At 55.8% G+C, this 26,035-nt stretch overlaps 1 protein-coding gene across 1 annotated transcript; it reads left to right on the top strand.

Moving 5' to 3' along the window:
* The first annotated feature begins 1,546 nt into the window (after positions 1-1,546).
* ERBB2 (erb-b2 receptor tyrosine kinase 2) lies at positions 1,547-25,907 on the top strand. The gene is made up of 27 exons (XM_080826429.1): positions 1,547-1,801; positions 8,225-8,376; positions 9,234-9,447; positions 10,235-10,369; positions 10,660-10,728; positions 10,907-11,022; positions 11,169-11,310; positions 12,691-12,810; positions 13,119-13,245; positions 14,852-14,925; positions 15,014-15,104; positions 15,295-15,494; positions 15,877-16,009; positions 16,098-16,188; positions 16,861-17,021; positions 19,427-19,474; positions 21,169-21,307; positions 21,391-21,513; positions 21,796-21,894; positions 22,176-22,361; positions 22,495-22,650; positions 22,765-22,840; positions 23,166-23,312; positions 23,722-23,819; positions 24,021-24,209; positions 24,487-24,739; positions 24,871-25,907. The coding sequence occupies exons 1-27, from the start codon at positions 1,729-1,731 to the stop codon at positions 25,239-25,241; spliced, it is 3,783 nt and encodes a 1,260-aa protein (XP_080682555.1). The 5' UTR covers positions 1,547-1,728; the 3' UTR covers positions 25,242-25,907.
* The last annotated feature ends 128 nt before the right edge of the window (positions 25,908-26,035 follow it).

Consider the following 26,035-nt stretch of genomic DNA (forward strand, 5'->3'; position numbering starts at 1 on the left):
TTTCTTACCAATAATTAAAAAAAAAAGACTTGTATTGATCATCTAAATTGGCTCAATGACTGACCTTCCAAGAGAACCTAACCTGCAGTTTGCACATTGCTAGTTCAAGCCAGAGGCGGACTGTTCCTGTGGTGTTAAAGAAGGGTAAGCCCCAGGCCCCTTATTTGTATACACGTATATAATGTATATAATTTTGTGCTCACAACTTTGTATTCCTTATCTTGAAGGGAGCCCCCCAAATTTCAAATTTCAGGCACCGCAAAACCTGCATCTTTCCCAGTATAAGTAAACCTGCGACTTTAGTGAGCAATTACCTTGTGCTCCATACTGTTTTGAGCGCTTCGCGAACACTGTCTCCTTTAATCCCTGGGACAGTATGCCAGATGCTGTTTTACGAGTGAGCAAACTTGGTCACTTGCCTAAGGTCATACCGCTAATATGTGGCCGATCTGGAGATTTGAACCCAGGTGGTTCTGATCCCAACCCCCACTCTCACCCCCACACCTGCCTATAACGCTGCTAGGAATATGAAAACAGTTTAAGAAATGCTGGTGTCCTTCATTCTCCAGTCCTCACTAGATGCCTCTGATCCCCTCTTGACCAGCACAGGCATGCTCTGCTCTTGGCGGAGGCATTCCAACTAGAGTTGCCAGACATAGGAAGTAAAAAATAAGGATGCCCCGTTAAATTTAAATTTGAATTTCAGCTAAACAACGATTAATGTGTTAATTAATTATGTCCCATGCATTTTTGGTTGGAATTTCCAACGGAAACACACCTTCCTTCTGTCAACCCATCCTATCCCCCACTGGGCCTTAAGAGCAGGATCTGGGGCTCCAGATGGAATACAGAGTGGGGAGGCAGAATTGGACACACTAGTAAAATGCAAGGGACAGAAAAAGAACTTTGCATGAATTGGGTGCAAAATTAGTGCATGAGTTAGTGTCCCCCTAAAACCAACAGAGGGATGTTCTTCGAAAGATTAAGTTGGATGCGCCTCCAATTGGACTCTCCTCAAAACTTGTAGACCCCGTATTAAAACTGTGCTTTTCAGTCTGGAAGAGATGCCCAAAAGATTCGAGAAGGTATGCCAGAGAGTGCCGGAGGCCACGAGTTAAACACAACCCACCCATCCCCTTTACTATCAATTTGATTTGAGGATGTGGTGGGAGAACCATTACTGGATATATTTTTTTAAAAATAGGCACAGGATGGAGTAGGATGCGAACTAGCCGGGAACGTCTGCGGTGAAACCTGCGACTTCAAGGAACGTTAAGGATAGCAGGCTGAAGCATTTGCCCTGGACTCTCCCCGGGGTGTGTGTGTCGTGGGAGGTGGGGGCGGCGATTGCCGTCCCCCGCTTTAGGGTTCTCCGTGGGAACGCGCGAGAAGTGCGCAGGCGACCCCGGCGTCCAGGCGCCGGGAGGGGCGCACCCCAGGCCTGCGCGCCGAGGGAGAAAGTGAAGCTGGGAGTTGCCACTCCCAGGGACTCGCTGGAATGCGGTGGCGGGGGTGGGGGGGGCGAGCCGGGAGCGCGCTCGCTCCCAATCACGGGAGGCGGAGGAGGTGGAGGAGGAGGGCTGCCTTGAGGAAGTACAAGAATGAAGTTGTGGAGCTGAGAGTGCCCTGCGTCGAGCCCCGGGAGCCGAGCAGAGCCCCCAGGCAGCCGCCCGGCCCTTCGCCGCCCGGTCCAGCCCGAGCCATGGGGCCGGAGCCGCAGTGAGCACCATGGAGCTGGCGGCCTGGTGCCGCTGGGGGCTCCTGCTCGCCCTCCTGCCCTCCGGAGTCGTGGGCACCCAAGGTGGGTCTGGTGAGGGGAGGGCGCGGAGCGGAGACGCGACCCTGCAGCCCGGGGCTCCACGCCGAAGTCTCCGGGCAGAGGGGGGCCACGCGAGCTCGCCGATCGGCGGTTTCGGACGGTCCCGGCGCGGCGGGCAGCCGGCCGGGGCGGGGAGGGGGGCCCCGGGGAAGGTGGGGCAGGGGGCGAGGACGCCCGAGGGGCGTCCCGGTCCAGAGACTGGCGCTTTCCAGACTCCGCCAAGGCTCTGGGAACTTGTCAGAAAAGTTCTCTGAAATTGTTCAGAAAGTTTGCCCTCAAAGGGTTGTACTGCATGGGGCGTGCGTGTGTGTGTTTTTCCCCTTTCTGGAGCCCCTTCAAACTTTCTCAAAGCCTTTCCAGTTGGCAGCCTCCGCCTCCAGACTGGACTGGGCTGGATTCCTCGGGGGTCCCTGCGGCTGCCCCTCCCCCTGCCCCCTCCCCGCCCCCCGCCCCCTGCCCGCAGCGGGTAGGGTTTAGTTGCTCCAGCTTCAGGCAGGATCGGGGTGTGGAGGGGGGGGGGTGGTGGGGAAAACAACCTGTCCGGCCGGAGCCGGGCCGGAGAGGGTGGCCGGTCCGACTGCAGGGTTGCCTCACGCTGGAGTCTGAGGTGGGGGGAGGGGGAGACGTTTGTTTGGAGCGAGTTTCTTTAGGGCCAGCTCGGGGACTGTGCGCTTTGTGACTTTTGGAGAGCATGGACCACGGAGAGGTGGTGGTGGGTTTCCTGGTCTGGGGCATAAGAGTGCCAGAGTTCCAAGCGAGGGATTCCTGGGCAGTTGTGGGGGGTGGGGTGGAGAAGGAAAGTTGAAGAAATCCAGCCAGACGCGGTTAAGCCCGGCGCTCGGTCGTCCTTCATGCTGCGTGTGGGGAAGGGCGGTGGTGGGGGCTGTGTGGGTTTTGCCCCACTCTGTCCGTCTAGATGCACTGACAGGTAAAGCTAAGGTGGGCTGGAAAGACATTTTATGCCAGGCGTGGTGCATGGCGGTTGGCGTGCATTCCTTCCTTGAAATCGTCAGAGCGACCCTACAAGAGGAGACCTGCTGGTATTCCGGTTTCCAGGTGAAAACCCGGGCTTAAAGAGGTTAAATAGCATCAAGGAAGTGGCGGATCCAAGACTGGATCCCAGACAGTGTGACCCGCAAGCATGCATCGGAAGTCCCTGTATGGGTCAACCTTGAACAATGGTGGAGACTGCTCCCTGCATCCCTGGGTTGCAGCAGGCAAAACAAAATGAGAGTGTTCTGGGAGTAGTGGGTGGTCTCCATTGGTCAGGGAGTCTGGAGAAGGGGTGGGTGTCATCCTGTCTGTGTGTTGCCCCGGGGCGCTGAGCACTGCTGTGTTATCTGAGGGGTTTAGTCCCAGGGTGTTCGTGAGTTGTGTGGCCTGTGTGTTTGTGTGTCTGGGCTTTTGTGTTGCCAAACAGTAGCCTCCCTGCTGGCTTGGGGACTTAGCTGAACTCTGCCCTCACGAGGAACTCCCTCAAGGTGCTGGGCCAGATCTGCTGTAAACAAGGGGAGGTGGCCCCACACCTTCTCTCTCAGGAAGGAGGCTCCGCTTTCCTGGGAGCCCATCCTTCTCCCTGTTTCCCAGGCTGGTGTCTTCAAGCCCTGACCTTCTGCTGGGATGGGTGAGGCCGGGCTGCGTGGTCAGACCGAGCTGCTGCCTCCCTCCCCTGGGCCTGTGCGTTGAGCACGTGGGGGTGGCCTGGGTTGCTGCCGATCTGAGGGCTCGGTTCTCCCACGGACGACTGGGGCCTCCTCAGGTCGATCTCACCCCTCCATCTGCGCTGCTGGGTGCAAAGACAGATGTTGGGCGTGTCGGGCAGAAAATGGTGGCAGCAGCAGCGCTATGCCCAGCTGCCTTCTGTTGTATGGCAGGGCTGAGGGCTAGGGCAGGAATTTGAAGGAAAGGAGATGGAGAGGACCAGAGGGTCAGGATTTTGCTGGGATACATTTCTAAATATTTATTTCTGAGAAAGTGGGGGAGAGGGAGAGGCAGAGGGAGAGAGAGAGAGAGAGAGAGACTCTCAAGCAGACGCCCCGCTGAGTGCCATCCCCCCCCCTCACCCCCATGTGGAGGCTCAGTCTGACAACCCTGAGATCATGACCTGAGCCGAAATCAAGAGTCAGGCACTTGACTGACTGACTGAGCCATCCAGGTGCCCGTAGGATCCATTCTTAGAGGTCAAAGTTTTGTCAAGTGTAGTAAACACATACTTCTTTTCTTGCAGAGCTCGTATTTTTAATTCCCAAACGATTCTTCCGGCAACTTCCTTTTTACTATACTTGGGGAAAGTAACTTCATTTTAATATTCAAGGAGGAAAAAAAAACCCAAAAGCTAGAATGAAGCGGGAAAGGGGAAAATACAGGGCGATCAAATACAAAGGCACCTTTTATTTTCTCTTGGTTTGGAATTACCCATACTCCTGCTATATGAACTTCTCTTGCCTTAAATTAAAAAAAAAGAAAAAGGAAAAGTGCAGTGTGCTACCTCTGTGCCAGGTTCTTTTCCATGGATGGTTTCATTTCATCTCTGCAACAATCCCATGAAGTGGGTACACATGGTTCAAAAAAAAATTGAAGTGACTTATCCATGGCTTCTGAGAGACCCAGACATGTCTAGACCCAATAATAATGTCTAACGAGGAAGCATTAAGAGTTGGGTGAAGTTTTATCCTATTCCACAGGAATGGGGTGAGTAAAGCCTCAGGGGCTGCCGGGTAGCCAGACTAGGGTAGAGGTGCTACTCTGTAATTCAGGCGAATGACCTCCTTTATCTAGGCTATAGAAAGGGGACTGAGCTGGGCCCCACCGAGGTCTTCTCCCTCCCTGTCCTGCCCACGCCTGCCTTCCTCTCGCGCCCCCCAGGCATGGCAAGGGGCTGAGAGCAGGGACAGGGCAGAAGCCGGGGGGCCCGCAGGGTTATGGGACAGCTGGAGTGGAAGCATGAGGAGCCAGTAGGGGGCTAGAGTGGGGGGCTGGAGGAGGGCCCAGGTAGTTGTGCGTACCCCTGGGTGCTGAAATGATCTGGAAAGATATTCCCGCCCCCCCCCCCCACACTGTCTCTGCCGGTGGGAAGACCTCCTTCTCTTGTTGGAGCCACCTTTCTTTCCCACCCCTGGGCACGAGGGGAGTGTGCTCTCCAGGAGTGGGAGAATTATGATAGCCAATGTTTGTGTTGTCTCAGTTCTGTTTACAAAGCCTTGTTGTGTTTACAGACTGCTTTTTGATTCATTATCTCATTTAACTCTTCATTTAACTTCTCTGCAGAGAGTTGTTATTGTTTTATTATCCCAAACTTACAGCCAAGTTCAGGTCACTAAATATTCATTGAGAGTGCCTGCAAAGTCACAGGCACTGCTGGGCCTAGAGATGAACCTGATGTGGACTCTGCCCCAGAGGTCCAGGGACTTGCTCGCCCCAGAGGTCCAGGGACTTGCTCAGGGTCACACATGGGTGGCCCAGCTAGGGTTCTGGTTTAATGACCCTGAGCCCAGGCCCTCGTCTGATACCGGCCTTGATACACCAGGTGTGTCTGGTGGGTGAGTTCTGGGCATCTGTAGAATGGGCTCTTACCCTTTGGGTCTGGGGGAGGTGAGCTTTGGGGGTGCAGGTAGTGTCATGGAAACCAAAGGAAGCTTCTCTTGCTGGTGAGCAAGAGAAGCATCTGGGGCTGAAGTGTGGTGGAGAGGAAAGAAACCTCTTGAGAGCATCCCCACAGTGCAGACCGAACCTTGACACTGAGGTCCAGCCGGAGGGGATATGAAGGACCCTGAACGGCCTTTGAGCAGAGGGATGGACACCACTGCTTCAACTGATCCTTTTGGTTTGGAAGTTCTTGATTGGATTCCTTCCTTCCATCCATCCATCCATCGTCCATCCAGCAAACTCTAACCTGGTGTTGGGCTGGTCCTGCCTCATTGTGCTGCACCAGAGAGCTGGAGATCGGGGCTCCTGAAGGTCAGGTGTCCTGGAGACACAGAGCCCCTCTGTAGAACAGGACTTCCCACCCCCTCCTCCAGAAAGTCAGTGGAGGCTGGGTGGATATGGGGACTGGTGAGGACTGGAGAGGAGGAGATTGGTGAGGAGAAGGGGAGTGGGTGGGAGGGGCTGAGCTTCCTGGTGAAGGGGAAGGAGTCAGAGAGGTAGGGGAGGTGACAAGAGGCCCTTCTTGGCTTCATGTCAGCTTGGTGGGGGAATTTGCCCGCCAGCCTCCAGCTCCCTGGGAGAGTAGGTCTCTGTACCAATTTTACCACCTGTTGCAAACACTTAAAGAATCTTAGACTCAAATCAGCCACAAACAAACTCACTGGCGGGGCGGGGCTACCACTCTTTGGTCCTCAGCTCAGCCCAGCCCCCCTTCTCTTCCCAGAGCCTATCGTGTTTATCAGTGGCATCAACTGAATTGGTGTGTCTTTCCCTTTGCACCAGGCATTGGGGGGGGGGGGGTTTGTCCGTGTCCAGTGAAGAATGTAGGATCTAAAGTCAGACTCAAGTTCAAATCCTGCCTATATTGCTTACAAGCTTGATGATCTCAGGAGAGTTAGCCCTGTCTGCCTCAGCTTTCTTTGGGAGATAGAGTTTGCAGTCCCAGCCTCTGGAGGACGTTATGAAACTCCGCCCAGAGGGCCTGCCCGCATACAGTAGGTGCTCAGTTAATGTCCCTGCCCTGGGTGTTCCCATTGTTGATGTTTTCCTATTGCCTGGTTGCCACAGCTGGTGTCCCTCAGAGGTGGCAGAGGGCCTCAGAGGGTGGAGACAGCCTCTGCCCCAGCTCTGTTTGTCCCTGTCCCGGGCTTGGGCCAGAGCTTTGGGGTCTGGGCCTAAAGACAGCTGTGCCTACAGAGCAGCTGAGGCTGCTGAGGCCGCGGGAGGTCCTCGCAGCGGGCGTTATTTTGGGCCTGTTCTGCCATCCCCAGCTCCTGTTTCTCTTAGGAGTCTGGAGGGAGGGACCCTTGAGTTCTATTTCTGGGCCCTCCCCTTCCTCCTCCTTCTGCTTCCTTCCCTCTCCGTCCCAGGGGTGGGAGAAGAGACCACACTGGCTTTTACTGGTAGACTGTCGGCTCATAGCCCGCAGGCCCAGGCGGGAACCCCAGGGGCTTGCCCCACCAGCCTCTTCCCAGCTTTTGGGAGGCAGAGGGATCTTTTGTTATGCCCAGGTCCCCAGGACTGGACTTCAGGCTCCACGTTGCTGGGAGAGCAGGAGCCCTGCTGTCAGACCTTGGAGTCCGCCACCACTGTCCCCTGTAGGCTGGGGGAGGTGGGGTGGCAGCCCACAGGAATTGAGGTGGCTCAGGCACCTGTGGGCTGTGTCTCTGAGGGTGCCCTCCGCCCACCCCCCCCCCCAACCAGGCACACCCTCCTGGGCAAGACGAGCTAGGTGATTCATCTTCTCACCAGAGCAGAAAAACGAGTTCAACTGGGCACTTTACTCTCCCCCCTGCTGGCAGGCACGGAGCCAGCTGTTGTCCACAGTAGCCCCTCACCAGGGGTGGCTTTCCTTCTAGATCCCTGGGCTTCGTAGGCCCTCCTGGGCTCAGGGACACCCTGTGGGGGGCCCAGGGGGGCTGGGGAGGCAGTTCGGCTGGATGCCCCTTGGCTGGTGGCTGGCACCGGGCAGGTAGGCAGGGCTGACGTAGTGCCCTTGCGGCAGGCGTTTCGTGGCATAGACTCTGCCAGCTGGTTCTGGAGCCTTGCCCTGAGGAGGTGGCAAGGATGAAGTGCCAGCACGGGAGCCGTCAGAGGAAACCTCGTCCAGGCCCAAGGTCTGTGGCCTGGGTCCGGATGCCCATTGTTGGGGGTCTGATACTCCTTTTTGTTTGCCTGGGGGAATTCCAGAGGTCCCTGCAGTGACCAGGCCCCTAGGGGTCCCCATGCCCCAGCTGTGACTCTACCCGACTTCCTGGGTGGCATTGTGGGGGTGGATATCCCTTGCCAAGAGGTTGGCATGTGGGTGGTATTGGAATGGGGTGCGGAGAGTGCCCTGAGTTTGTTTGCTTGGGAGAGGGGCAGGGGGTACCCAGAAGATGCATGATTCATCATGGCCTCTCTAGGGGGATTTTTACCCCTTGGCCATGGGTCGGGCCTTTGGGACAAAGGGAGGCTTTCTTTGCCAGCCACCACCCTGGATCAGGCAGGAGGCTCCCCAGGCCTGGCACAGTGGGGGCCCCCTCTGGATGGGCCACATTAGAAGGGGCCTCTCCTTGGATTTCCCTCCTCTTCCCAAACTTGCAAACCTTCTTTTGCATTTGTGCCTCCTGCAGGTGCAAAGGACATGGGAAAGAGGGGTCCTTCGCTCGTGCTTTCTCACCGTCCGAGATGGCACAACTGGGGGTGGGTATAGAGGAGGGGCCAGGCCGCAGAAGGCCCTGGGCAGCGCCCTCTGACCCATGCCCTCCCTCCTGCCAGTGTGCACCGGCACAGACATGAAGCTGCGGCTCCCAGCCAGTCCCGAGACCCACCTGGATATGCTCCGCCATCTCTACCAGGCCTGTCAAGTGGTGCAGGGTAACCTGGAGCTCACCTACCTGCCTGCCAATGCCAGCCTGTCCTTCCTGCAGGTGAGGCCCCTGGGTGACCCAGCCAGGCCCTGCCTCCAGCTGAGCGGAGCCCTATGCCAATAAGTGGCTGGGAGAAGAGGGTGCGTCTGTTTCCGTTCTCGTTGAGGTTCCTCAACTGGGAAGTCCTTTCTGATGTCTGCCCCCTGTCTCTTCTGCTGCAAGACTGGTTGTTGACTCCCTCTCTATGACGTGGCAGGCCACGGACATCTCGGGGTGGAATGGACTCGCTTCTGTGCTAAATTTTTTTTGCTCTCTTGCCAGTATGATCCCTTCCCCCTGTTCCCCCTGCCCCAGCCACTGTCCCTGCCCTGCCTGGAGTGGCGAGCGGGCAGCTGGGAGATGTGGGTTCTAGGTCCCTGTTCTGCTACTGACAAGCTATGCAAGTGTGGTCTTGGCCCTTGGCTTTGGAAGCAGTAAGAGGAGTAGACTCCCCTTTGGGAAACCATCAAATGGGAAATGTGTGTGAAAGCGTCACGAACAGGGGAGAGAGCGGGAACCAGCCTGCTGGGTTGTGGGCAGTGTGACCTGGAGTGGGGCCATGTGCGTGATGCGGGATCAAATCACAGTCATCCTCTCACGCAGTCTTTTCCTTTCATGGCTGAGGAAGCTGAGATGCGGAGAGGGTGGGACGCTTGCTCTCAATTCAAAAGTGCTCCACCCACCATCTTGACCAGAGAATCTGACTTGGGGGGGTGGAGAGGGGCCTTGGTCTTTATGCTTGAGAGAGCTGGACTTCTGAGTGGAGGGGGGCTTGGCCCCAGATCCCAAGCCCTTGGTAACCCTGGGGGGGTCTTGGGGGACTGGTAGTGTTCCAGGGCCAAGGCCTGCCTCAGCCCCGAGACCCTCTTCCCTCCCAGGATATCCAGGAGGTGCAGGGCTACGTGCTCATCGCTCACAGCCAAGTGAGACAGGTCCCGCTGCAGAGGCTCCGAATCGTGCGAGGCACCCAGCTCTTTGAGGACCACTACGCCCTGGCCGTGCTGGACAATGGAGAGCCGCCCGAGGGGGGCACCTCTGTGGCAGGGGCTGCCCCAGGAGGGCTGCGGGAGCTGCAGCTTCGAAGCCTCACAGGTGGTCATCACTGTCACCAACACCTTCTCCTCGCTGTTGGGAGCTGGCGGGGGCCACCGCTAGCCATGGGAGCCTGTGGGTGAATTAGAACTTGAATCCCTTCAGGATGGATGCAGGTAGAGCTAAGGAAGGTGCCTTGGTGAAGATTAGGAAAAGGTTTCCCTTCTTCCCGGGAAGCACGGCTTGTACGAGGCTGCACAGTTTGGTAATGAGGATACAGGCTAGGGTTTCACCACTTCTTGGCCAAGTACCCACATGCAGTGAACAACCTGTGTAACTGTATGTGGCAGCCTTGGAGCTGACAGTATCCCAGACTCTGTGGCTGGGATATTTTGCAAGCAGGATCCCATCTTGGTGCTATCATCTTGTAAGGAAGCATCAATATTAGGCTCTTTTTACAGATGAGAAAACAGAAAGGTTTACAGTGGATGAGTGACTTGCTCAAGGTTACATAGCTAGTTAGTGATGAGGCTGGTTTTCAGGCTCCAGAGTCTCTCTTAACCATGATGCAGTGTGCCCAGGGTGTAGAGGCGGGAGGATAGGAGAGAGTGACATGGACATCTGGACCAGGTCGTGGACAGCTCACCCCTCCCTGGATCTCGGGTTGTTCATGTGTATGCGGAGCAGGGGTGGGGTGGGGTGCTGGTAGAGCTAGAGGATGCTGGTGTCTTCTCTGTGGGGCGGGTTTAAGATGCGTGCTCCCCTCTAAAGAAGCCAGGAGGGCCCCTCCGGAAGGCAGAAGGTGGCCAGCAGGAAAGGAAGGTGCTAATTATTGCTCACCCTGCAGAGATCCTGAAGGGCGGGGTCTTGATTCAGCGGAACCCACAGCTCTGCCACCAGGACACGATCCTGTGGAAGGACATCTTCCACAAGAACAACCAGCTGGCCCTCACGATGATAGACACCAACCGCTCTCGGGCCTGTAAGCCATGTTCCTCCCTCCCTGCCTGCCACTTCCGCTCTTTCTCGGGCAGCCCGGAGACCCCAGACTCCTGGCTTGCACCCCACCATCTGAGCCCTGCACTAACACTGCCCATTTCCTCTTTCTGCCCCATTCCCCTCTTACCGTCTCTCCGTGTCTCTTCGTCTCTGTGGCCCTCTGTCCTGCCTCCCTCTGCTTTTAGAGTGCGCCTCGGGTCCTTGATTCCTGCCGAGTCTTCCCTTGTTGTGTATTTTACCTTCTGATCTCTGTCTCTCTGTTTCTCTCCCTAGGCCAGCCCTGTTCTCCAGCTTGTAAAGACCCCCACTGCTGGGGAGCAAGTTCGGGGGACTGTCAGAGCTGTGAGTCTTAGGCCCAGAATCTGGGGGGCAGGGGGCTGAGTGGAGTAAAGGGGACATGGGGCGGGGTGGGGGTTACCAGGCCTCGGTGTCTTCCCTGGAGTGGGAGGTCGTGATGCCGGGGAGGGTTTGGTGCCCGGGGTGGGACTGCCCAGGCTTCATCCTGCCCCTTGTCTGACAGTGACACGAACTGTCTGTGCTGGCGGCTGTGCCCGCTGCAAGGGCCCCAAACCCACGGACTGCTGCCACGAGCAGTGTGCGGCTGGCTGCACAGGCCCCAAGCACTCGGACTGCCTGGTACGTGCCCGGGGACCCCAGGGTGGGCACAAGGCAAGGGGCGCCCCAGCGGTTACAGCCCTGTTGCCCCTTGAACACCAGGGAAGAGCAGCCCAGTGACCACCAGCTGCCTGTCCCTCTTGTCCCCCCACCCCCAACCCCTCCAGGCATGCCTTCACTTCAACCACAGTGGCATCTGTGAACTGCACTGTCCAGCCCTGGTCACCTACAACACAGACACCTTCGAATCCATGCCCAACCCTGAGGGCCGGTATACCTTTGGAGCCAGCTGTGTGACCGCCTGTCCCTGTGAGTGCCAGGGAGAAATGTCATTTCATAATTTTGCTGGGAGGGGGGCTGGTTTATATAAATGGGAGCTCAGGTGCAACCAAGAGCCCAGGCTGAGGAGCCGGGCCGCTAGGGTTTAAAACCTGGCTCTCCTGTATTCTAGTCATGTGACCTGCCCGCCGAACCTTCATGTTCTCATCTGTGAAATGGGAACGATAGCCCCACCCTCGTAAGGTGGTTATAATGTTTGGATGAGTTCTTATATTTTTATTATTTTTTTATTTTTTTTAAAGATTTTATTTATTTATTTGACAGAGATCACAAGTTAGGCAGAGAGGCAGGCAGAGAGAGGAGGAAGCAGACTCCCTGCTGAGCAGAGAGCCCGATGTGGGGCTCGATCCCAGAACCCTGGGATCATGACCTGAGCCGAAGGCAGAGGCTCCAACCCACTGAGCCACCCAGGCGCCCCATTTTTATTATTTTTTTAAAAGATTTTATTTTTATTTATTTATTTGACAGAGCGAGAGAGAGCACAAGTAGGCAGAGAGACAGAAAGAGGGGGAGGGGGAAGCAGGCTCCCTGCTGAGCAGGGAGCCCGATGCGGGGCCCGATCCTAGGACCCTGAGATCATGACCCGAGCCAAAGGCAGAGGCCTAACCCACTGAGCCACCCAGACGCCCATTTCTTGTATTTTTAAAAGATTCATTTATTTATTTTTAGAGAGAGCACGCACAAGGGGAGGGGCAGAGGGAGAGAATCTCAAGCGGACTCCTTACTGAGTGCAGAGCCTAATGAGGGCTGATCTCAGGACCCAGAGATCATGACCTGAGCAGAAATGAAGAGTTGGACGCTTAACCGACTGAGCCACCCCGGTGCCCCTGAATAAGTTAATATTTATAAAGCTCTTACAACAGGGCCTGGCACATACTAAGCACTCCTAAATCCTGATTTTTATTCAATAGTCTAGATTGGTCAGAGTTTCTTTTAACAGCTCGCCTATTTATTGGCGTGCATTCAGGGACTGACCTTGGACATAGGGCCCTCTTTCTTCCCATCATGGGCGACAGGAGTGGGCTCTCGGGTCCTGGTCGTGCCCTCCCCGTGGTAGGTCAGAGTGAATGCAGAGCCGGACTATGCTCAAGTCATGGCTTCTCCACTTAATAGCACGAAGACCTTGAGTAATTTATATAAAACTCTTTTGGTTCCCTCTTGGCAAAAGGGGAGTCTAAGTACCCATCACATTGGGTTGCTGTGAGGTGTAAATGAAGGTCAAGTGCACAGACACATAGTAAGGGCATTTCAGTATTGGTCGATCCTGTTTACTCTGTGGGCACGGGGACATTGCTCATGGTGCGGCGTGAAGGGCCAGGGCACCTGGACCCATGGTCTCCTTCTCCTCAGACAATTACCTGTCTACGGACGTGGGATCCTGCACCCTGGTCTGTCCCCTGAACAACCAAGAGGTGACGGCTGAGGACGGAACGCAGCGGTGTGAGAAATGCAGCAAGCCCTGTGCCCGAGGTGACTGCTGGCCATACCCTGAGCCAGGCTGCGCTTCCTGTCCTGCACACCCAGCTTGGTGTCACCCGCCATCCCGACCCTCTTCAGACCCTCCTGGGACCCAGTCCTTTCCTTCTACTGCTTCTGTCCTGGCCCTCCCTGGATCAGTCCCACACGTTCCCCCATATCTCCTGTCAGTGTGTGAGGGGTATATGGCCCCAGGGCCAGGGGGTGGGGTGCAGACTATGGGCGGGGCCCTGCAGGTGGAGGCCCTGATGCTCTGTGTGGGGGCCAAGATGGCCCCCCCTCACCCTTGCCCCTCCCCACAGTGTGCTACGGCCTGGGCATGGAGCACCTGCGGGAGGTGAGGGCGGTCACCAGCGCCAACATCCAAGAGTTTGCTGGCTGCAAGAAGATCTTTGGGAGCCTGGCGTTTCTGCCAGAGAGCTTTGAGGGGTAAGGATCTGCGAAGTGCAGGGCGGGCACAGTGGTCTGAGGACGGTCACCAAATCCTGAGTGCCCAGAAGTGGCAGCCTCTCTGGGAGATGCTGGGAGACAGAGGCGGGAGGCCAGAGGGTGCGGGGACTGGGCGGCGGTGGTGGGGGGTGGGGAGGCTTGTTCTCATCCGTGACATGTCTTCCACGAACATGCACTTGTATGGCGGTCCAGCCATTCAAAGTAAAATTCTCCCTGAGTTCATAGTGGCTTTAGTCATATAGCCCCCAGCTGGGAATAATGCAAATGGCTCTCAGAAGGTGAAGAAGTCAGTAGATGGTGGTATAGCTAAACACTGGAATTCTCAGCGATAAAAAGAGACAAACCACACACTGGTAGATATGACAGCATGGACGGACCTCAGGACCCTTATGTCCCACGAAATAAGTCAGGCAAAAGAGAGGCCCCACGGCACAATTCCTCCACGTGAGGCTCTAGAATACGCAGAACCGCCCTGTGATGATAGAAATCAGAACAGTGGTCGTCCCCGGGGCCGAGAGGGGGCCCTGGAAAGGGAACACGAGAGAAATTTCTGGGGTGATGGCAGCATTCCATGTATCTGTTGGGGTCATGGATACATGAGTGAATGCACTTGTCGGAACTTCTCCAAGTGTACATTAAAATTGTGCATTTTACTGCGTGTGAATGAGACCTCCTTAAGAGTATGTGTTAAAAAAAGAGAAAAAAAAATTCCCTTTAACCTTTCCTGCAGCTCTGTTCCCCGTTCCAGAGGAAACCACTGCTGACAGCTTGCGTGGGTTCTCCTAGACCAATCCATCTGTGGACACACGCAGAGGAACATAGCTGTAGTAATTTTGTTGAGGAGGTTGACTTAAAGTGGGAGCTCACTGTGGGCCTTGTCTGCCTCTTGCCCTGGAGAGTTGGCTGTGGCCCTTCGTGTCTGGCTGCCTCATGCTTTCGATACCTGGGGAGCAGGCGCAGGCGAGAGCCTAGGCTGGGCGAGAGCCAAGTGGCCTGGGTTTGGAACCTGGCTCTCCCGTAGTCTGGTCATATGACCTGTCTGCTGTACCTCATGTTCTCATCTGTAAAATGGGGGCAAGGATAGCCCCACCCTTGTAAGGTGGTTATAACGTGTGAATGAGTTAGTAATATTCATGTGCTATTAGAACAGTACCTGGCAGATACTAAGTGCTTTTTTTTTTTTAAGTGCTTTTAAATGTTAGTTTTCGTCTCTAGTCAGGGTGGATGGGGTTTATATTTAACAGCTCCCCTATTTCCTGATGAGTATTTAGGTCGTTTTCAGTTTTGGCTCTTACAAACAGTTCTCTGCTGTACGTGTCTCTGGAACAGGAGCCAATGTCTGTCTAGGCCACATTCCTAGAAGTAGGATTTCTAGATCAAAGCATATAAATACTGTTTTGACAGACCCTGCCAAACTAGGGCCTGGGCTTTGAAACTCGGGATGAAAACAGCCGGGCTTGATGGGCAAAGGGTTTAAGTGAAGTCATTAATGGAGGGAGGTAGGGGAGGGGGGCTGGGCCAGCTCCGGGGGTCATGCCCACCCACTTCCTGGCCATGCTGACTCCTCTCCTAATCCTCCTTCTAGAGACCCAGCCTCCAACACTGCCCCCCTCCAGCCTGAGCAGCTCAGAGTGTTTGAGGCTCTGGAGGAGATCACAGGTGGGCTTTGCCTCTCGGCATGCTGCTCGGATGGGGTTGGGGGTCCTCCTCCTGTCCCCACACCCCTAGCCTCCCCCTGTGCCTGCAGGTTACCTGTACATCTCAGCGTGGCCAGACAGCCTGCCTGACCTCAGTGTCTTCCAGAACCTGCGAGTCATCCGGGGACGAGTTCTGCATGAGTGAGCACCGGGGAAGCAGGGCTCCGAGGAGAGGCTTGGGTGTGGTGGGCACTCCCATTCCCCAGGGGACTCCAGCAGTAAAGCTTCCACGGGAGTTTGTCGAGTGTGCTGGGGACGGGAGGGAGGTGAGGGCCACCCTTGCTGACGAGGGAGGGTCAGTGGTTGGTACAGCCAAACTGTCCTCCCACAGCGGCGCCTACTCGCTGACCCTGCGAGGGCTCGGCATCAGCTCGCTGGGGCTGCGCTCGCTGCGGGAACTGGGCAGCGGGCTGGCCCTCATCCACCGCAACGCCCACTTGTGCTTCATACACACGGTGCCCTGGGACCAGCTCTTCCGGAACCCGCACCAGGCCCTGCTCCACAGCGCCAACCGGCCAGAGGCCGAGTGTGGTAAGACAGGGAGCCTGGCACCGTGCGCTCCCCGTCTGCCAGCACCCAAGGGTGACCTGGCGGGTGGGGGGAGCCTAGCAGCACCAATCTCGGGCTCATGCAGATTGCCTGTCCCTGCTGCACCATTCCTGACCGGCTCTGGCTGGCTTGACCTCTGGGCATGGCTTCTGGCTGGGTCCTGCCACACCACCTTGGTGTCCCTGCCTTTCCTCTCTGGTCCTGGAACCTCCGCTCTTTGTGTCCCCTCACCACCCCCTGCATTTCCCAGTACCTGTCCCCACCACTCCGGGCCACGGCCACCACCCCCAGCCTCCTCCCCTGGGTCACTTGGACCTGGAACCTCCCTTGAGCGTCACCTCTGACCCCTTCCTCCTCACTGCAGTGGGCGAGGGCCTAGCCTGCTACCCGCTGTGCGCCCATGGGCACTGCTGGGGTCCGGGGCCCACCCAGTGCGTCAACTGCAGCCAATTCCTTCGGGGCCAGGAGTGCGTGGAGGAATGCCGAGTACTGCAGGGGTATGCGGGGTGGGGCAGGGGGGCGGCCAGGGAGAGGGCACAGGGGCTCCTTCCAGACACCCCCCTCATCAGCCACCCCCTCTGTCAGGCTACCCCGGGAGTATGTGAAGGACAGGTACTGTCTCCCGTGCCACTCCGAGTGTCGGCCCCAGAACGGCTCAGTGACCTGCCTTGGGTCGGTGAGTTGCCAGTGGGCTTGAGCTGGTGGGGAGGGAAGTGAGGACAGGAGGGAAGCAAGGCCAAGTCTGCTCAATTGTCCCAGGAGAGGGCTCGGAGTTCAGACCTGGATGGGGGGAGGGTGGAAAAGTGGGAGGATGGAGGGGACTGGGGACGCTGGGGACTGCAGGAGTTGTGTGGCAGACCCTGTGACCCTTCGGACCACGTAGGGGGCCTAGGGAGGCCCATGTGCTTGGCTGTGGTTGTGCCATGGCAGTCAGACCCATGTGCTTAGGCATGAGACTATCTGGATTCAAATCCAGGCCCTGCTTCCAGCCTTGGTTTTTTCATTTGTAAGATGAGTATCACTTGAGGAGCTACCTCCCTGGAAAATAGTAGGCATGAATTTAAAATAGGGCTTGGTGCCCTGCTCAAGCGCCAGAAGGATTTGCTACATATTAGTTACTGTTACTTGATGTTTTATCTCAGTAATAGGCTCTTCTATGGGGCTGAAGCCTGGGACCTGGGGTGGGAGACCCAGCAGGTCTGCAGCAGGTCTGGGCTGTCCCAGGAGCGGGGGGTGGGGGGGGGCACATGCTGTTGAGTGGGAAACGTGAAGGGGACACACGGGCCAGGTCCTGCTGCCCTGGGAGGTGTTGGTGCCAGCCCCCTACAAATCCTTCCTCCCCTCCCAGGAAGCTGACCAGTGTGTGGCCTGTGCCCACTATAAGGACACTCCCTTCTGCGTGGCTCGCTGCCCCAGTGGCGTGAAACCCGACCTCTCCTTCATGCCCATTTGGAAGTTCGCCGATGAGGAGGGCACGTGCCAGCCGTGCCCCATCAACTGCACCCACTCGTGAGTCTGAGGCCCTTCCTGCAGGAAGGAGCACTTTGTCCCAGGAGCCTTTCTGGGGGGCTCTTATTGTAAAAGGGGGATAACTCTGCCTTTGCTTATCCTGAGACTCTTAGTTTGTTTTGTTCTCTTCTAATCCCCAAAGTAACACTTGTAAAAAAAAAATTTTTTTTTAATATTTTATTTATTTATTTGACAGAGAGAGAGCACAATTAAGCAGAGCAGCAGGCAGAGGGAGAGAGAGAATAGGCTCTCTGCTAAGCAGGGAGCCTGATGCGGGGCTCGATCCCAGGACCCTGCAATCATGACCTGAGCCGAAAGCAGCCGCTTAACCAGCTAAGCCACCCAGGCTACCCTCCCCCCCAAATTTTTTTTTAAGATTTTATTTACTCATTTGAGAGAGACAGACAGAGCGAGAGGAGAGTACTAGCAGGGGGGAGAGGCAGAGGGAGAAGGAGACTCCCTGCAGATCTAGGAATGCGATGCGGGGCTCTATCCCAGGACCCCGGGTTGTGACCTGAGCTGAAGGCAGACTGACTGGGCCACCCGGGCGCCCCTGTTAAAAATTTTTTAATGAGGGGCGCCTGGGTGGCTCAGTGCATTAAAGCCTCTGCCTTCGGCTCAGGTCATGATCCACAGGTCCTGGGATCGAACCCCGCATCAGGCTCTCTGCTCAGCAGGGAGCCTGCTTCCCTTCCTCTCTCTCTATGCCTGCCTCTCTGCCTACTTGTGATCTCTGACTGTCAAATAAATGAATAAAATCTTTAAAAAAATTTTTTTAATGAAAGCATGAAATATAAATGAATGTTGTTGGCAGTTGTATCCCCACTGTTAATAATTTGTAATATTTTTTCTCCAGTTTTTACCTGTGCACATGCTAACATAATTATTATTATAACATGTAAAATGAGTTTGAATATATATAATTACTCTTAGTTGTTTTTATCTATTCACATTCTAACATGTTATTATAATAGATAAACTGTTAATATACATTATTATTCTCTTACTGTTTTATCTGTGCACATTCTAACATACTATTTTTTACCAAAATGGGATCATAGACCATACATATTGTTTGCAAATTGCTTTCCTTTCTTTTTCTTTTTTAAGATTTTTATTTATTTTATTTTTGAGAGAGAGAGCAGATGCAGGAAGGACAGAGGGAGAGGGAGAAGCACGCTTTCTGCGGAGCAGGGAGCCCGATGCGGGGCTCAATCCTAGGACCCTGGGATCATGATGTGAGCTGAAGGCAGATGCTTAACTGACTGAGCCACCCAGGCGCCCCTGCTTTTTTTTTTCCTCACTTAACAGAATCTTGCAATGTTTTTCCATGTCCTAACATGGTGATTTACCCTATTCTATTTTTTTTTTTCATTTAGTTCTTTAGTTACACGTGAGACCCATAAATACATCCTTATGTTGAACGTGTTCGGCAATATAAATGTATAAATACTGCAAAGCAAATGTGCCCTTTTGTTCTACTACCCCGGGAAGAACCATCAGATTCACTCCAGTTTGTCATCCTTCCAGGCTTTTCCCTACACATTCACGGAAACGTGTATTACATTTATAGTAGGTTGAGTCCTGTAAGAGTGCTGTTTTTGTAGGTCAGAAATGGTCAAGGAACCGCAGTTTCGTATAGTTCCTCTGCTACACCGTCAGGTTTGTGTGCACGCATCTGTTAATGCAAATGGAGTCATGCTCTATACACTGTTCTGTACTTTGCTTCCCTCCTGCCTACCTCCCCCCCAGTTTATGTATCTTGGGGTCCGTTCGTGTGAAATGCACACAGATCTACCCCCCATTTTTTTTTTTTACTGCATCTGCAGCACAGATGTAGTAGTAGTTAACTATGTTCGTGTTGGGAGGGATATTGTTGTTTTTTTTTTTTTCTTTCTTTTTCTTGCTCGCTCTTTTCTTTTTCTTTCTATTGTAGTTCATTACACTTGAGTTCCGTGTACTGGTGAGCATCTTGTACGTGCCCCCTGGCGTACAGGTGTTGGCATATTTAGGGTCTCTCCCGAGAAGTGGAACCACTGGGTCACAAACAGGATTTCCTAGGTGTCGCCAAACTGTCCCCTGCAGAAGTTGGGCCAGTTTACTCCCCTGGCATTCTTTGGCAGAAGAAGTGGCCGTACTTTCGGACTTGATGCTCCTTGGGGTGCCCCTCAATTCCTGCCCTCCCAATTCCAGGGAGGTGGAGGGGAGCAGGAAGTTCGAGTTCAAGGCCGGAGAAAGAATCAACTTGTGGGGTGGTAGGAACAGCACTGGTGACCTTGAGTCCAGTTTCTGCCTTCGTCAGATGGGTTAATAGCCCAGCCACTGCCGTCCCAAGATGGTTGTGAGACTGGAGTGAGCACAGGAGGTGGTGTCCAGCCTGGCTGATAGAACTGTCTTTCCTGCAGCTGTGCGGATCTGGACGAGAGGGGCTGCCCCGCCGAGCAGAGAGCCAGGTCAGCCCAGTCCCCGGGACCTGCCCTATGCTGCCCCTCAACCCCTTACCAGTCCATGGGTGGTTGCTGCTTGGGGGGGGGGTCTCCTGACTTGACACCTGTCCCTTCCTAGCCTAGTCTCCCACTGTTGATTCCCCTTTCAGTTTGTTTCAACGAGTGGATGGAGGACCTCCTTAGGATGCCTAGGGGGCGGGGAACAGGAAAAGATGGCGAAGAGCCCCCAGTGTATCCTTACCCTTGAGTAGCTAGATGTCTCGTAAGGGACACAGGCAGCATTCAACCCCCTGGGATAAAAGGTAGATTGAGAAGAGAGTGTAGCTGCCCTGGAGCGGATGATGAAGTCTTAACCGGGTTGTGGGAGGCTTCAAGGAGAAGGTGGCATTCGAGCCAGGCCTTGAAACAGGGGCAGGTAGGTCACTTGCATTAGGCAGAAGGCAATCAGGTGTCACGGTGGGGGAGGGGCCAGGAACATCTAGGATGTGTTCAGTTCGAAGGTTCTGGTATGGTGGGCCACTGAGTGAGCACAGAGAAGGGAGGAAGGGATGAAGTCGAGTCGGGTTAGGGCGTAGACCCTCCTTCACTACTGGGCCACAGGGTTGGACTTGATTTCTGGGCAGTGGGGAGCTTTGGGAAAGACTCTGGGGACAAAAACAGATCGGAGTGTGTCCTCAGCGATTGTTTGTCCGTGAAACAAGCGTTCACGAGAGGTCTGTGATGTGCCAGGCTTTGGCCAAGCAAGGGAGGGGGGCACGCATGGCGATGGTGTGGGGTCTACCCCCAGGAGCTTCATCTGTCCCAGGATGAGCTGAGTCTGGAACGATGACCCTATGGAGAGATGGTGGTCCAGGCAGAAGTAATGGAATGCACCAAGGCTGGGGGGATGTGGAAAATCATGACCTATGGGTGAAAAATTTGGCTCAAACACCAGAATCACTGGGTGTGCATTCCTGGGCCTCGCCCCATACCACAGTCAGAGTTGCCGGGAGTGGGGCTCCAGACTTGGGCACATTAACCAGCTCCCTGGTGATTTTTGTCAGGAAGTTTCAGAGTCCTAGGCTAGAGCCATGGGCAGGCACATAGTTTGGAGATGGGGTTAAAGAGGGCTAGCAGTGTCCACCACTCCAAGGTGGTTGGAGCCAAGGGAGGTTTTTGAGTGAGAAAGAGAGGATGGAGTCCATGGGTCGTCCCTCCAAAACCCCCCCACTTTTTAATTTTTAATTTATTTTTTAAAGGTTTTTATTTATTTGACAGATCACAAGTAGGCAGAGAGGCAGGCAGAGAGAGAGAGGGAAGCAGGCTCCTGCTGAGGAGAGAGCCTGATGCGGGGCTCGATCCAGGACCCTGAGATCATGACCTGAGCTGAAGGCAGAGGCTTAACCCACTGAGCCCCCCAGGCCCACCCCAGCACCCCCAGCCTTTTTAAAAGATTTTCATTTATTTGAGAGGGAGAGAATGAGCAGAAGAGATGTAGAAGAACAAGCTGATTCCTGACATTGGGCTTGGAGCCCGGCAGGGGGCTTGGTCCCAGGACCCTGAGACCATGACCTGAGCCACCCTGGTGCCCCCCAGCTTCCCTTTCTAAAAACAGTGACCTGCATCTCCTTCACCCCTCCTTGAAGAATGCCCCTCCATCATCCCTGCACGGCCCAGCCTATTCCTCGCTCCCTAACACTATCCTTGGCTTCCGCCCCCAGTCCTGTGACGTCCATTATTGCCGCTGTGGTGGGCATTCTGCTGGCCGTGCTTGTGGGGCTGGTCCTCGGCATCCTAATCAAGCGAAGGCGGCAGAAGATCCGCAAGTACACGATGCGGAGGCTGCTGCAGGAAACCGAGGTGAGGCTGGCTGAGGGCCTCCCTGTTGGCTTGGGGTCTGCGGTCCAGCCTCTGTCACTGACGCGCCACCCCCCTCACCCCAGCTGGTGGAGCCGCTGACGCCTAGCGGAGCCATGCCCAACCAGGCTCAGATGCGTATCCTGAAAGAGACAGAACTGAGGAAGGTGAAAGTGCTTGGATCCGGAGCCTTTGGCACTGTCTACAAGGTCAGGGGTGGGGCCAAAGTTCCGAGGGGGCGGTCCCAGAGGTGGGCGGTCCCAGCGGCTATGTGGGGGGTGTGGCCAGGAGAGCGGGGAGCAGGGTGGAGGAGGGGTGCTGTTTGGTAGGAGGCTGGAACAAGGGGAAAGGGAGTGCGGAGCGGGATTTAAGTCGTGGGGTTGGCCCCAGGGTGGAGAGGGCATTGGGAACACAAGTAAGGACCTTCTGGATGACTGCAGGTTGGATCTGGTGTGCCCTCTTCCTTCTCACATCCTCCTCTCTCTGCGCAGGGCATCTGGATCCCTGATGGGGAAAATGTGAAGATCCCAGTGGCCATTAAAGTGTTGAGGGAAAACACATCTCCCAAAGCCAACAAAGAAATCTTGGACGTAAGCCCCTCCACCCTCTCCAGCCGGGAATACAGGAGGGAACCCCAGGCTGCAGGTCTGGGCTCTGGTCTCTCTCTCTTCACTGGGGTTTGGGGAAACATGTTGTGGTCATCCAAACCTCGACTCTTAACCTCCTGCCTGTGGGCCACGGTTCTGGTTTGTGACAGATGGGGCTGGATTGACTGAGGGTCCCCAGTGATGCCTTGGCCCTCAAGAGGGGTGTGTGGTTGTTGGGGGGTTCTGGTCTCCCACCCCCTCTCAGTGTGTATCCTTGCCACCAGGAAGCATATGTGATGGCTGGCGTGGGCTCCCCATATGTGTCCCGCCTTCTGGGCATCTGCCTGACATCCACGGTGCAGCTGGTGACACAGCTTATGCCCTATGGCTGCCTCTTAGACCACGTCCGAGAGCACCGTGGGCGCCTGGGCTCCCAGGACCTGCTGAACTGGTGTGTGCAGATCGCCAAGGTACGTGCTTAGAGGGCCTGGGCTCTGCGGGCGTCTTTGAGAGCAAGCCTCTCTCTCCATGCAGGGCCAGGATGGGAGGTTTCTTGGGAGAATATAGCCAAAGCGGGGTCCACAGCGATGTCTCTGATCTCAGGGGATGAGCTACTTGGAGGACGTTCGGCTGGTGCACAGGGACCTGGCTGCCCGGAACGTGCTGGTCAAGAGTCCCAACCATGTCAAGATAACAGACTTTGGGCTGGCTCGGTTGCTGGACATTGACGAGACCGAGTACCACGCGGATGGGGGCAAGGTTAGAGGAGGGAGCAGAGTGAGGCAAGGTGGGGTGGGGTCTGGCCCCTGGGAGAACTCTAAGAATAGCCATGTCCCCACCACACCTAGTTTGAGAACTTCTTTGCTCTCCCAGGTGCCCATCAAGTGGATGGCGCTGGAGTCCATTCTCCGCCGGCGGTTTACCCACCAGAGTGACGTGTGGAGCTACGGTGTGTGGCCGGGAGGGTTGGGAGGAGAGGTGGACAAGGATCCATGGACCTGGGGTGGAGGGCACGGAGGGAGGAAGAGAGCACCAATGGGAGAATGAATGGAGACATCTTAGCATGAATGTGGGAGGGAAGAAAGGGATTGCCAGGGTCTATGCACTTCCCTGAGACTAGGGAAAGGCTGGGTGGCTTCTGCCCCTTGGCAGTACCCCCCTCCCTTCTTTCCCCCGTGGTGCCAGGCTCTTGGGTAAAGCCTCTGGGGCTCAGTGCACTGAAGGGCTCTCCTGCCCCCCCCCCATCTCTAACCCTACCCCCATCTCTGCCCCAGGTGTGACTGTGTGGGAACTGATGACTTTTGGGGCCAAACCTTACGATGGGATCCCAGCCCGGGAGATCCCTGACCTGCTGGAAAAGGGGGAACGGCTGCCCCAGCCCCCCATCTGCACCATTGACGTCTACATGATCATGGTCAAATGTGCGTGGTTGAGCTGTGCCAGCTGCCTGGAGGAGGGATGAGAGGTCCTGGGTGGAGGGGCCTCCAAGGGGAATGGGGGGGGGGACCAAGTGCAGGGTCCCTAGTATGGTTAAAGGAGCCCTTGGAAGGGTCTCACTTCTCTTTTATAGTACCAGGCCAGAGGAGCTCTAGAAGACCAGCTAGTTAGAGACTTACATGCAACATAGAAAGGGGAAACTAGTAGAGATTCTCAGAGGATCTAGTTCAGGACCTGAGTCTGAGACCTCTTCTCTACCACCCGAGGGCTCAGCCTCTAAGGGGGTGGGGTGGTGGTGGTGTGTCTAGATCAGACTGGAGAGGGAAGGAGTGGGGCTGGGCCACACACAGGCTGCAGCCAGCACTGAGATGCTGACCCCCGTGCTGTCTCCAGGTTGGATGATAGACTCTGAATGTCGACCACGGTTCCGGGAGTTGGTGGCCGAATTCTCCCGCATGGCCAGGGACCCCCAGCGCTTCGTGGTCATCCAGGTACTGGGCCTTTCCCCTTGGTCCCTGCCTGTGAGTGAAGAGCATTCACCCGCAGAGGGTGGGAAGGGAGAGGATTCCGGTCCCAGGCCTCCGAGCCCAGCCCTTGCTGGATCTGTCAGACCTTGTCCTCCCCCAGCCTTCCCGGGGAGGCTGTGCACGGGGTTGGGGAGAGGCCGCCACACTGTCTCTCTCCCTCCCCAGAATGAAGACTTGGGCCCCGCCAGCCCGCTGGACAGCACCTTCTACCGCTCGCTGCTGGAAGATGATGACATGGGGGACCTGGTGGATGCTGAGGAGTACCTGGTGCCCCAGCAGGGGTTCTTCTGCCCAGACCCTGCCCCAGGTGCTGGGGGCCCGGCCTACCGCAGGCACCGCAGCTCGTCCACGAGGGTCAGTGCGCTCGGTCACACTGTGGTGGGTGGGTGTACTTACCTCCCCCACGGACTAGGGTCCCTTTCTCCTGTGTCACCCCCCATCACCTCTCATGGAGACCCCACCATTCCTGAGGACTCCTACTGCCTTCCAGCCCTTGACCTCTTCCTCTCCACGGTGACTGTTTCAAACTCCAGTGGTGACCTGTTTATCTCCTGTGACCTTTTATCACTTCCCTTGGAGTCTCCATTCCAGGTCCATGAATAACCCCATCACAACCCCCTCTCATCTCCAGAGTGGCGGTGGTGAGCTGACACTGGGACTGGAGCCCTCCGAGGAGGAGCCCCCCAAGTCTCCACGGGCACCCTCAGAGGGGGCTGGCTCTGACGTGTTTGATGGTGACTTGGGAATGGGGGCAGCCAAGGGGCTGCAGAGCCTTCCCCCACAGGACCCCAGCCCTCTACAGCGGTACAGCGAGGACCCTACTGCACCCCTGCCCTCAGAGACTGATGGCTATGTTGCCCCCCTGACCTGCAGCCCCCAGCCTGGTATGGAATCCAGGCCCAACCTGAGAGATTGGGAGGGAAGTGCGGGAGGAAGTTGGGAGTGTGGCTGTCAGTGGTAGCAACGGGGACTCATGGGTTCCTTCCCCTAACAAGCCCCCCCCTTGCCCTTTCAGAATACGTGAACCAGCCAGAGGTTTGGCCACAGCCCCCCTCGCCCCTAGAAGGCCCTTTGCCGCCTCCTCGACCTGCCGGTGCCACTCTGGAAAGGCCCAAGACTCTGTCCCCCAAGACTCTCTCCCCTGGCAAGAATGGGGTTGTCAAAGATGTTTTTGCCTTTGGGAGTGCTGTGGAGAACCCTGAGTACTTGGTACCCCGGGGCAGGGCTGCCCCTCAGCCCCACCCTCCTCCAGCCTTCAGTCCAGCATTTGACAACCTCTATTACTGGGACCAGGACCCATCAGAGCGGGGCTCTCCACCCAGCACCTTTGAAGGGACTCCTACAGCAGAGAACCCTGAGTACCTGGGCCTGGATGTGCCAGTGTGAGCCAGAAGTCCAAGTCTGCCGAGGCCCTGCTGAACCCTCAGGGAGTAGGGAAGGCCTGACTTCTGGCCCGAGTTGGGGTGAGATAGGAAATGGGCCCTTGGCCCTGGATCCAGGGCATCCTGCTGCACTGGGAACCAACCTTCCTCCTCCAAATCTCAGAGAGGGTCTCAGCTTGGTTGGTCGAGGGGACAGCACTGGGGAGTCTTGAGCGACGTTGGAGCCCTGCCCGGCCAACTCTTTGGTCCCGTGGATGCCACAGCCAGTTTCCTCACCTGAGGGAGCAGCTCGCTTATTCCAGATCTTTGACATTGAAGGACATGGGGAAGCTGGGCCTAGAAGGGGAGGAGGCTCTGAGGGAGAGTCTTAAGCAAGAGCAGCCCATTCAGAGACTGTCCCTGAGACCTAGCTCTGCGCCCTGGAAGACGGGAGCAGCAAAGCCGCCAGATCGGTCCTTGTACAGAGTGCTTTTCTTGTTTTGTTTTTACATTTTTTTAAAAAGATGAAATAAGGACTCCAGGAGAGCGGGTGTTGTGGAGAGGGGTGGGACCCTGGGGTGGGGGTAAGAGGGTCCTTTCTCCACACCCACTTTCTCCATTTGCAAATATATTTTGGAAAACAGCTGGGCATCAGCCTATGTCTGGGGTGGCTCTGTGCCAACCCTTGCCCCCCACCTAACTTACACTCAAGTCGTCTTTTCTGGAGGGAGTGGCTAGGAATCCAGAAAGCTTGAATGAGGAGCCTATCCTCCTGTTTCTTGGCTTTTGGGTTGGGGGGGATGGGATCTTCAAGTTGGG

This window comes from Martes martes, assembly GCF_963455335.1.
Source record: "Martes martes genome assembly, chromosome: 16".
Lineage (NCBI taxonomy): Eukaryota > Metazoa > Chordata > Mammalia > Carnivora > Mustelidae > Martes > Martes martes.

What these genes read in the sequence shown, in the direction of transcription:
- ERBB2 (XM_080826429.1), top strand. Translation starts at nt 1,729, where the DNA reads ATGGAGCTGGCGGCCTGGTGCCGCTGGGGGCTCCTGCTCGCCCTCCTG. An exon ending in CAGTGACCTGCCTTGGGTCG is followed by an intron (nt 16,189 to 16,860) that starts GTGAGTTGCCAG and finishes CTCCCCTCCCAG; the next exon opens with GAAGCTGACCAGTGTGTGGC. An exon ending in CCTTTGGCACTGTCTACAAG is followed by an intron (nt 21,514 to 21,795) that starts GTCAGGGGTGGG and finishes CTCTCTGCGCAG; the next exon opens with GGCATCTGGATCCCTGATGG.